Here is a 12,520-nt window from a genome sequence, read left to right as displayed (position 1 = left end):
AACATTTGATGTCATAACTCACTCAGAAATAATCTGTGTTGGTGCTGGAATAGTTGTGACAAAATCGTCTTGTTTCCATCCATACTGAATGTTTTATGAGCCGATCAATAAAGGCTACAGAAAGCGCTGTATCTCAGCGCAGCAGATCTATAGGAATTCAACTCTTTATGGTTCCCAGCTATGAGCTGAGTGGCTAGATAGATGATAATAGAGTCCTTTAACCTAATGCTGACCCCACAGTGCAATGAAAAGCAGGAATCTATAGACATTGTGATCAGTGTTGGCCGCAGGTCAGTATAAGAAGCTGCTTTACAATCTGTGTAGGAGTAAGAGATTGTGTGTGTGTGTGTGTGTGTGTGTGTGTGTGTGTGTGTGTGTGTGTGTGTGTGTGTGTGTGTGTGTGTGTGTGTGTGTGTGTGTGTGTGTTAATGTCGGCACTATAATACAAGCCAGTACATAAAGCTGAATAGAGTACTGTATGTCTTCAGACCACAAAGCAGACTTCTGGCAGACTAGAGTTTATTCATGCAACACAAACATTTCTCAGAGGCTGAGCTGCACTGGAGAGTAAAATAAACTCATTGGTTGAGGTAAACACTGATATGCTGAGTTAAAGAACCAAACATTTTCTTTGTGCAAAGTCTCTTGCTGGGTGGAATGTAAATGCCATTAGTCTCTAGATGTCAGAAATTGAGTTTCTAGGTATGTGCTTCACATACAATGAAAACAACGAAAAAGTATCTGAAATTGAGGTCAGCTTCTGGATTTTTTCAAGAGTTTTAGACTATAGTTAATTACATTTGAGTGATGCTAACCAAAGACAGATTCATGCTTGGGCATAATAGATACAAGGTCATAACTGACCTTAAGATATTTTTAATTAAATTAAATGAAGTGATTATAATACAGTGGGGCAAAAAAGTATTTAGTCAGCCACCGATTGTGCAAGTTCCCCCACTTAAAATGATGACAGAGGTCAGTAATTTGCACCAGAGGTACACTTCAACTGTGAGAGACAGAATGTGAAAAAAAATCCATGAATTCACATGGTAGGATTTGTAAAGAATTTATTCGTAAATCAGGGTGGAAAATAAGTATTTGGTCACCTCAAACAAGGAAAATCTCTGGCTCTCACAGACCTGTAACGTCTTCTGTAAGAAGCTTTTCTGTCCCCCACTCGTTACCTGTATGAATGGCACCTGTTTGAACTCATTATCTATATAAAAGACACCTGTCCACAGCCTCAAACAGTCAGACTCCAAACTCCGCCATGGCCAAGACCAAAGAGCTTTCGAAGGACACCAGGAAAAGTATTGTAGACCTGCACCAGACTGGGAAGAGTGAATCTACAATAGGCAAGCAGCTTGGTGTGAAAAAATCAACTGTGGGAGCAATCATCAGAAAATGGAAGACATACAAGACCACTGATAATCTCCCACGATCTGGGGCTCCACGCAAGATCTCATCCCGTGGGGTCAAAATGATCATGAGAACGGTGAGCAAAGATCCCAGAACCACACGGGGGGACCTGGTGAATGACCTGCAGAGAGCTGGGACCAAAGTAACAAAGGTCACCATCAGTAACACACTACAACGGCAGGGAATCAAATCCCGCAGTGCCAGACGTGTTCCGCTGCTGAAGCCAGTGCATGTCCAGGCCCGTCTGAAGTTTGCCAGAGAGCACATGGATGATACAGCAGAGGATTGGGAGAATGTCATGTGGTCAGATGAAACCAAAGTAGAACTTTTTGGTATAAACTCAACTCGTCGTGTTTGGAGGAAGAAGAATACTGAGTAGCATCCCAAGAACACCATACCTACTGTGAAGCATGGGGGTGGAAACATCATGCTATGGGGCTGTTTTTCTGCCAAGGGGACAGGACGACTGATCCGTGTTAAGGACAGAATGAATGGGGCCATGTATCGTGAGATTTTGAGCCAAAACCTCCTTCCATCAGTGAGAACTTTGAAGATGAAACGAGGCTGGGTCTTCCAACATGACAATGATCCAAAACACACCGCCCGGGCAACAAAGGAGTGGCTCCGTAAGAAGCATTTGAAAGTCCTGGAGTGGCCTAGCCAGTCTCCAGACCTCAACCCCATAGAAAATCTGTGGCGGGAGTTGAAAGTCCGTGTTGCTCGGCGACAGCCCCAAAACATCACTGCTCTCGAGAAGATCTGCATGGAGGAATGGGCCAAAATACCAGCTACTGTGTGTGCAAACCTGGTAAAGACCTATAGTAAACGTTTGACCTCTGTTATTGCCAACAAAGGTTATGTTACAAAGTATTGAGTTGTATTTTTGTTATTGACCAAATACTTATTTTCCACCCTGATTTACGAATAAATTCTTTACAAATCCTACCATGTGGATTCATGGATTTTTTTTTTTTTCACATTCTGTCTCTCACAGTTGAAGTGTACCTCTGGTGCAAATTACTGACCTCTGTCATCATTTTAGGTGGGGGAACTTGCACAATCGGTGGCTGACTAAATACTTTTTTGCCCCACTGTATAATGACTTAGACTCTTAGTCAAAGTACTGCAATGTACTCGTGCCTAGCCTGTAGTGTTTCATCCTGCTAGTCCAAGTTCAGAGTAAGACGGAACTTGGCAGTAGAGTAGCAGTGAGCACCAATACACTGGGAACAGTGTTGGCTGCACCCTGTGACATATCCTGTGGAGGCCAAAAGTTGTTTGATGATGGATTGGATTCATCACTGTCCTAACATATGCATTTAAAATGACAGTCATGTGAAAAAGAAAGCTTTTAAAGAGATCTTATACAGTCCTGTAAAAACACAACAGAACACAAAAAGAAGCAAACCAACAAACAAGATAATCAACCAAATAAATAAGAAAAACAAGTACAACCTTACTACTTCCATAGGAATTAACAGGGTAAATACCAACCAGGTGCTGTTAATGAAATGCATTTATTAATTGATAATCAGCAAGTGTCACCATCTCTATGTAAGAGAGATGTTTTGGTAGTTTTCTTGGCTGGATCAGTTAGGTCTATGTTAACACAATGCTGCAGTCATCCCAGGGGTCCTGTCAGGGACCAAGCAGTAAAGCATAAAGGACACAGGTGGTTTTAATTCAAAAAACGGGTTTTATTGACCCAAAAATATGAAAATATATTTAACAAAGCCAAAACTTAAACAGGCAGACCAATAAAAGAGGTCAACTCAATAGACTAAACTCAAGATAATAATTAACAAAACCTCAACCAAACATATGGTAAACTGACCTGCTGAAATGACACACAGGGGGACTTAAATACTGGTTTAGCTAAACCAAATGACACACACGGGGAAAACAAGATGGCTGCCATATAACCAACTAATACAAAACATTTAAACAAACATGAAACACCCCCCAGGCAATGAAGCATGTGGTGCAATCCAATTAGGCTGTCAGCAGTACTTCAGGTCTCCCAGCCCTTTGCCACACCTTTTGCCAGACAGGAGGAGACACCAACACCCAGGTAACTCAAACAAAGAAAGCTGTATTAATATAACATAAAACAGAACTTTGACCTTGCAAGGTTAATATGTGTGCACACCATATAAACATTGGAAGGTGTGATGGAAAAATGAATACATTTAATAAAGAAACGATATTGAACAATAAATAGAATATTTTAAAGTAGTGACTGTAAATTAAACTAAAGTGAATCAACGGGTGGTGAGGTGTGGAGCTTACCATGTGTGGCATGCCATCACAGGTCCGAATCCCAGCAGATTCACCCCAAGGTCAGACCGTGCAATGCTCAGAGAAAAAGCAGAAACTCTGAGAGCTACATCTCAGACTCTGCAGTCCTCAGTTAGCATGTTAAGTCAGAATCAGAATTCAGAATCAGAAACTTTATTGTCATTGTCATGAGAACAACGAAATTAAGAATGGTCCTCGATCATTGCATCATCCCTAGCAATATCAAAATATAAATAAAACAATAAAATTCAATAAATAAAATAGATAGAATACTTAAAATACTAATAAGATATAACAGTAAAACATTCACATACATTCCCACACACATGCTTCAGTGTAAACATTCATGACAGTACAATTAGGAAAAATACTGAAAACAGTGTTGGAGGGTCGATGAGTTATGAGCCATGCAAGTAATGGGAGATGCACAACTTGAACCACAATTTATTAACCAAAAAAACCCATAATTAACTTTGTGAGGTGTGTCAGTCATTGTCAGTGTGTCAGTATTTAGATGAATGAATGTTAAGTCTGTGATGTTGTGTAGTGTAAAACCTAAAATAATCTGGCTGTAGTCAACCAAATCAAAAACATGGTCCTGGGTCGATGGAGAAAGAGCTGATACAGACACCTGTTAAGTCCTCCAGGGACACTGGCCAGGTCCTCCCAGTTGTACTAATTAACCCCACCTACTAGGATACTGCACGACAACACAGAGGGTGTACTCTTAAGTACATCAAAACTCTCTTGTGTTCAGCATGGAAGCACCATGTTTTCACTGTTTTTTTATTTAGTTTTTTTTGTTGCAGCTTGTTTTAAGTGCAATATAGATGATTTGCTGGGATGATATATTTGATATGTGCAAGTTGTTAAGACGTATCTTAAACAACTGAATGAAGCACAAACAGTGCATCACATTGTAACAGGAATGTGCATGTATTCATCGGGTGAAGCGGATAAATTATAATGTGCTGCTAGGTTTCCTTTAAACTGCTGGAATCGCAGCTACAGTACTACAACACAGACCAAAAATACCTGCCCAGTCAACAAAATAATTTCACTTGATCTTACTACAAATTAATGGAATGTCCACATCTTCTTTATTATGCTATGGGATAGTAATGTTTAGTGTTTACAGCTCTATACCTTTAGACTAGATTATTTAATGTGGTGCAGTCACCTTATTTGCAACAGTGTTGCATTTTAATGTCATAGTTTGTGTTATGTAAGGATTTATCATCTTCATCTGATAATATGATAACTCTGATTGGAGTAGTTGACACTCACAGGGATCACTTTTTTCTGAAGCAGAAAGCCACTGAAGTAAGGTCAGCATGCCTAAAGGGTAAATAGAAGCAAATAGAAGGCTTTTCACACCAGCACACATCTACCCATCTATTCCAAATCCATCTTGACTTGGGGCTACATAGTTAACCTCGCAACACCAAAAGCCTTTCTGACTATTTTAAACTGTAAATGTTACTGAGGTTACTCCTTATTTCTTTGCTTCCACCACTGGGTTTCAGTCTAACATTATTAACTCAGGTATTGACATCATTTATGCATCAGCTATACATCTGAGAAATATTTCTATTCTTGTTCAAGCTCGCTGATCAAACTGTGGCCCAACTGTGAAGAAATGATATTCCTCAGCCTGTCTGCAGTAGACCAAATATAGACCTGCAGCAGTGTTGATTTGATGTCTTGGCCAAGGTGTATTCAGCCCCTGGGTCACTGCCTTCTATCATGTCATCAACAAGACCTGCCACTGAAGGAGTAAGCTCTGTGTAATCAAGCCTTCTGGGATCATATTTGAGAGGAAAACAAAGCCTTCCTGTTCTCACAATCTCCTTCTCTTCTCGTTCTTTTCTTTGTCTTGTATTTCAGTCTAGCTTCATCTCAGTCTGGAAGATTAGTCTAAGCCAACCTACATTTCTTTTGGGAAAAGAAAGGCCTGTTTCTTTTGCCCCCCCCCCCCCCCAACAAAAAAAGACCTACAATAACCAACAATTTCAAAGTATTTAAATTATACTTATTCTTTATTCATTTTTGACCAGTTTCCATTTACAGTCTCTCACATGTATTGGATTAATTAAATTGGCGCTCCAACCTGTAATGCTTTATACAATGCAGGAGTCAAGATGAGTCACATGTTTCACATTCACTGAAATTAATAATTAAGATAATCCATCAGAACATGCCACAAAGCCATCATGGCCAGGATCCAGCAGTGCTAGAACAAAAGGCCAGTAAAGTCAGAGTGTTCAGGTGTGGGTGTACTGGAGTATATAGTAGCAGATGGCACAGAAGTTGGGCTTTTTTTTAATAGGGGAATTGAAGCTCTGAACACCTCCTGGGGATTCTGTCAGTCGAGTGAAAAAAAAGGAAAGCAGTAAGGCTAAGTTGGGTGGATGGAGTAATGTTTGAGTAAAGTCTCCTAGATGATAATGATTCCATTCAAGGTAAGAGAGGAGGGGTGGGGTGGTAATACATCAAAGATTAAGACGTGAGGAAGAGCAGCAGTCTTGATGAAAGATTGGAAGGAGAGGATTACACCTGCATCTGGGGAGGAAACAGTAGTGACAGAGACTGAATGAAAGGGGGGGATCTGTCTTGTGCTGTTACTAAAGGCTCAGAAAGTTACTAAGTGGTAAAGAAACAAAGTGAGGTTTCCAAAGAAACTTTTGTATAGAAGTTGTCCTCTATATGAAAAATACACAATTGTTATTTGGTAAAGACAGAGTTGGAATTACTTATTTATTATTTTTATTATCATTTTGTTATTTTTATTTTTTGCAAAACATCTCATGGAGGAGGCTAGTGTGGGTTTTTGGTATATAAGACATCAGAGTTCACCTTTGGTGACTGTTTTAATATATTGATATATTAGCTATAAACACAATTACTTGGTTGTTTCTTTTATGTCTTTAAGCATGTAGACAGTACAAAAATGGGATGGCACCCATGGGTTATGAAGTCATATCAGCAAAAATGCTCATCCTCAGGGTGAGTGTTTTTGCTATCAAAAATCTCGGTGCTTTGAATCTCAGCTTTCGAAGGGTGTGTGTGTGGCCCAGAAACTGCAGAACACTTCATGCTCATTAGCAAATGACTGTGATAATCGTCCTTTATGACTGTAATCGTAGCCATAATTTACAAAATTCTACTTACCCTATTAAGCCATAAGAGAAGCCTTTACTGAGGTCACAGAGCAAAGCAGCCAAGGGCTATTTTTCTATATTCTTCTGTACAACTAGCAGTTTGTTTTACAAACTGAGCACTCTGCCCCTGGCCATTAGCAAGAAAACAGGTTTATGGTACTTGTGGACTGACTTTACATTGCATACCCAGAACCTACTTCCATATTTTATATGTAGTCTATTAATCCCAACCAAATGGTGTGTGTGTGTGTGTAGCTGACAAATATATCAGTAATCATTAGTTTTCAGATGACTGTGAATGGTTTGAAACAAATTTTACATGATATGTATTTGAACAAATACATATCATGTCTTTTACCAAGACTTTTTCCGGTTTTCCTTTTGTTATTTGTTAAGTTATTTTAATTGCCTGAACTTAATAAAATATCAATAGAGGTGACTGATAAGAAAATGCTCCTATAATTGACTTCAACAGAAAGCTTGTGGGTTTTTTCTCACTAACTTCTGGTTTTAATAATTAAACAACAAACCAATCATTATCTCCAAAGGATAATTCAATAGATCAATCCTGTTCTTTGTACAGATGTTATTAGATACTGTAAAACATTCAGCCACCGGGCCAAACACAAGAAATCTGTTCATCAACTCTAGCAGCCACTTTGACATAAGTCTAACAATTTAGAGACCCATTCCCTGTAGAAACTGGACTGGCTTGTTTCCAGATTTGTTCTTTACTTTAATTGCCATGTGACCACAGATGGAATTGGTTTTTAGTACAGCATGAAAACAAAATTTCAGTACACAATGTGAGCAGCAAATCATATAGGCACATGTGACAAAAGAAAAGCAGCTCCATGACAGCTGGGTAAACTCAATCTGCTAATAAAGATCATGGAGTGTGATTAAAAGATCAAGAATATCTAACAAAAGGACCTTACGGTGTGACTGTGTTTCAACTTGCTGTTTCCAAGGGCAGGAATGAACTTCAGTTTTGTATTTCTTTACTTTTCAGTATGGATGCAAAAAGCCTCAGTGTGACTGAAATCTTTTATTTTGAACTCCGAGATATTAGCAGGAGTCTCTTCTCTGTGCCTGAGGTCTGCTGTGAGTGTTTTGCATTCATATCGACCTGGCCAGAGCAGCTTTGAGGGGTTGCAGCTCTACTGCCCAGATATCCATTTCAGATTCAGTCAGGTGTTGCGGCACTGACACCTCCAGTTGCTCTTAAAGATTGCAATCAGTGACCTCTGATTTGGTTAGCCCAGTTGTCATGCTGTGCTGTCTTGATGTATTGTGAGCAGCGGCAGTACCCAGGGCCCTGGAGACGGAGATGGAAAAGCTGCAAGAGATGGTTGGTGGGGGGCAGGCTTAGTCGGGCAAAGATGGGACAGTTTCAGTGGAGTTGACTCTAGCTATTCCGCTGAGCCGCCTTTTTCTTTTTATAAATAAAACAGTAGGGCTTTTAAAGGGGCAGGTTGAGGTAGCGAGGGGGGTTCAGTCACTTTTACGGTCTCTGTGGAGAGCATGTAGAATTTCTGTTTTCTTTCTCTGAGTCTACTGCATGTTCGGCAAAGGATTAGTGTGTATTTTCAGCTCGAAAAGTAACTTTTCATTAGTGCCAGCTGGACTTATATTGGTTGCTAATGCAGCAGCTGCTTCTCCATGCTGTTTGGCACAATACACGTTTGAGACTCTTAATTTCTTGTGCACAGTAGTGTGCCTCTCAGGTGCTTAGAAAGCAGACGTTTTTCACCTGTACAATATTTAAGTTTTCTACACTGACGTCATCTGTATGTGGAAAAGTTCTTTAAAACAGAAACTACTTTTTTTGCTTTTAGCCTTCATGCTTCATTACATTTGCTCACCACAGAGTGTACCACCATTTCCCTGTGCTTGCATGCTGTTATCCCCATGAGAATGGCACTTTTGTATGGTTTGAATGTAGGGTTTTGTTGTTGTTCTTTGGATACACTAATCTCCGGGTCATTGAGTCAACAGCAAACAGTAAAAGGGCGTCTTCCTTCACGTGGTATTGCCAAATTATCAAAAATTAACACTGGCTTCCATGAATACCTGGATGGCCTACATTTTGACTAAAAGCCACTTATTAACCAATTGCACACAGATGAATAGTCACTGTGAAAAGCTAAATTTTTTTGTCACTCTCACTAAATTGTTGCTTTCTCTGCAACTCTGTCCATGAAAAATGTCATGTATTCCATCCATGGATAATATTTAGTTTTGTATTACAACACTTTTCCATGTCCCTGAATATATTATTTACTAATCATATGTTGTTTTCAGGGTGTGTTCTTAATAAGGAGACTGTGAATGAAAGGTACAGTTAAGCTTGCACTGGGGACAAGGGAAGATGAAATTATAAAGCACTAAAATCAAAACAAACACGTGGAGAACCCAGTGTCAAACATTAGTTTAAATTTTAGATGTTCTTTCTAAGGCTGTAACTGGCTGTTCAGTTTGTTTGTGAATGTCACTAAATGTAGAAAAAGCTGTCGGCTGCATAAAGCGGTTAGACATAAAGATTTTGTTGTTTGATCACTATTCATCACCATCCATCACTTTTGCTGCACAAATGCAAAATGTCCATCGATACCACTTACATAAAACAGATAAGAAGAACAGATGAAACTACATTCCAGCTCATCTTTAACACTTAGCATTTAAGATGCCATTGCTATTCAGTAGGTAAGGCTCAATCGTTTAAAGGCCTTGGTGTGAGTCGCCTAGTAAACAAACGTAACTTCGGTTAATGTGATACTATTGCAAGAATTGCTCTCTCTGTGTCCTCGAGGTCTTCGTCTTGAAGCTATTGTACAATACTCTGTTGTTTACCTCTTTTATATTTGCTGTTTCTTTGCTCTTTTTGTTGGCACAGGTCACTTGACCATTACCAGCACCAGCTGGAATAACTCTGAACTGGCAGGAAGCTTGCACACCACATTAAGCTTTTGCTTGAACCTTGTCCCTTTGTTTGTGTCATCTTATCCATGCACACGAGTAGCTATACTTGTGTAACAGCTAGATGGACCATTTAGTGGAATTTGCATGTTCTCCCTGTACCTGCGTGGGCTCTGGCTGCCTCCCACAGTCCAGAGATATGCATGTTAGGTTAACTGGTGATTCTAAATAGGCGAAGGTGTGAATCTGAGAGTATATGGCTGCCTTTCTCTGTGTGTTGTGATTGACTATGTATTTGTCCAGAATGTACTCTGCCTTTTTGCCCATTGCTTTGCCTGCTGACAGTGTTGTGTTATAAATCAAGCACACCCATTTGCCCTGCTATAAATGCTCAGACTCACTGTTTACAGCCGCACACAAGATGACCAAAAGAGAATCTTCGGTCAGTAAGATCAATCTAGAGGAAGCTCTCGGGGTTTCATAGTTGAACCTGTTGAAGGATTATTAGTTGCCTGCAGCTGTCCTTGTCCCTGGATTTCTCTGAGTCTTGCAGCCTCTCCACTTTCACAGTAATCGGTATCAGTTGACTGTTAGCTCTCTGTCAGTTACCCTGTGGCTACCGTGTTGGTCTCCCAAGGCATGGAAGTCATTGGAGGCATGCTTGCTGTTATGGTCAGGGTCTTAAACTTCCTACTGAAGCAGCCTGCTCTCCTACCACCAAATTATTTTAAAATAAAAGGATAAGGTTAAAGGATTATTTAACATCATTATCATTACTGTAAATAAGATTGTAATGTTGATGGAACAGTAGAACTCCATTTTAAGCCTTTTACTGATATCTAACATGATCCTCCATCAAAAACAAAACAAAAAAACCCAAAACAAAACAAAGCAAGCACCTCTGTTCTTCCCTTGTTCTTCCATTACAAGTAATTTTGAGTCCAGACGAGGTTTGCACAGTTTTATAACCCATCCTGATTTCCTGTGTCTTTGTCTACAGTAAGACTGAAAAAAGGCAGATGATTCAATTAACAAGACAATGTTGGATGAGAACTCATCAGTTAGTGATGATCAATTTAATGATCAAAGTTTTAATGGGAAATGTTTTTTTTTTTTCTTTTCTTTTCTTTTTTTTCTTTTCTTTTCTTTTTTTTTTTAGGATAACCCCAGCAATTGCACAGGAAAAGCAGACCCCATTGATGCATCCCTTTGAGCTCAAAAACCACTTCTGTGCCTGAGACATTTCCATATTTACAGGAAACTTTGGATTTCACGAAACGGAGAGTTATTCTTTCAGCATTCAGTAGATCTTAGTTTGACAAAGTGGATTGGACTGAATAACACAACAGCTTTTTGCTGAGTTTTTACTTGTTCCCTGAAGTACTGTTTTGACTAAGGCATGTTGGCATAGTTAATTTGACAGATTATAGTCGCCATTGCCAAATTATTGCTTAAACTCCCCTGTGTAGACAAGTACTGTTTGGATATGTTGGAGTGTTTAAATGCATGTTTTTGGGTAGCAGTTTGTCTATAAGTAGTTTCATTTACATCCACGTGTGGACCTGCATGCATGTGATAGTTCATGCTTCTTTTATGTAGCTGACCTTAGCCGAGGGTATGCCAGCAGCCATTTATCTTTTATTCATTTTACCAGCCATCTGTGACCAGGGCAGCTTCTCTGCCACTGATGCTTGTTAAAGCAGAACCCGCTCCAAGAGGTGCAGCATTCTGCAGTTGGTACACTTTGGAGGGCAAGTTACTTTTTTGATTCCCTAGAATTCACCAGCCATTATCACTATTTTGACAGCCAAAGCAAATTTTGTCATTGAAAAGAGCTTCCTGTTGTTTTGTTACCTGCTGCGGCTGCTAGAAAGTCCTTAGCAGCCACCACTGTTTTTGTTCACACCCTGCTAGTTACAGAGTGCTTCTGACTGAGTGTGCAGCTCAAACATCTGTCAACACCTCAGTTTGATAGTTATAGAAGCCAGACCATCACTGAGAGACAATGTTCCAGTGCTTCTTTCTCTTACCTAATTTTCTCCACCTGGCTAGGTCATGATTTCCTAATTTTGGTACACGAGGTCATCAGAAAATAAAGCATTTATAGGAGTAGAATTACACTGCTGACAATGTCTTTGGATAAACAAAACAAAAGAGACTGTCTTAAAACACAACACATAGATTACAGGGAAAAAAATCTTTAAAGTGAAATATGTCCACAAGCATCTACGGTAGATGTGTTTTTTTATGCGTCTTGGGACCAAACTGTTCCTACAAAATATAAACCTTGTTTTTCAGTTTTTTTAATATTCATAACTACAGCAGAGAGCATGATCTTCAATATGTTGATCCAATATCTCCCACAGTAAACATTCGTGGTTGGAGTTGGTAACTGTAAAGGTCATCGCATGTGATTCGCATCAATTTTACACTCATCAAACATTCACTTGAACCCTTCTGCCCTGCATGGAATAGCAATGATCAGACACTAATGGCGTTAACTTTTCCTTTTCATTGCAGCGCAGAGAATGTGGCAGTTTTTAAGAGCGCTAGTATCCAAATAGCACCTGTTGTCCATGATATTGACATCTGTATTAAAGAGAAAATCTTATCTAACAAGCTTGTATGGAAGAATCTATATTTGTCGTGTTTCTTGTTATTTGCTTTTCTCTTTTCATTCATAGATAAAGGTATTTCTTCACTTTTTCCACCAAGAGAATAAT

The 12,520-nt window shown here is 39.4% G+C and overlaps 1 protein-coding gene across 4 annotated transcripts in view; it reads left to right on the top strand.

Moving 5' to 3' along the window:
- fstl5 (follistatin-like 5) overlaps positions 1-12,520 on the top strand; it is a 198,847-nt gene that overhangs the window by 92,982 nt on the left and 93,345 nt on the right. The window contains exon 1 of one of the 4 annotated variants that reach the window (XM_026182995.1): positions 3,350-3,490. The exons of the other annotated variants lie outside the window; for them this stretch is intronic. Within the exon in view, the coding sequence (XP_026038780.1) occupies positions 3,370-3,490 (121 nt within the window). The 5' untranslated portion in view covers positions 3,350-3,369. Of the gene's footprint in view, positions 1-3,349; positions 3,491-12,520 lie in introns of those variants that run through there. 4 annotated transcript variants of the gene reach the window in all.

This window comes from Astatotilapia calliptera, chromosome 2 (genome assembly GCF_900246225.1).
Source record: "Astatotilapia calliptera chromosome 2, fAstCal1.2, whole genome shotgun sequence".
NCBI classification, from domain to species: Eukaryota; Metazoa; Chordata; class Actinopteri; order Cichliformes; family Cichlidae; genus Astatotilapia; species Astatotilapia calliptera.
This window is presented reverse-complemented; position numbering and strand designations above follow the sequence as displayed.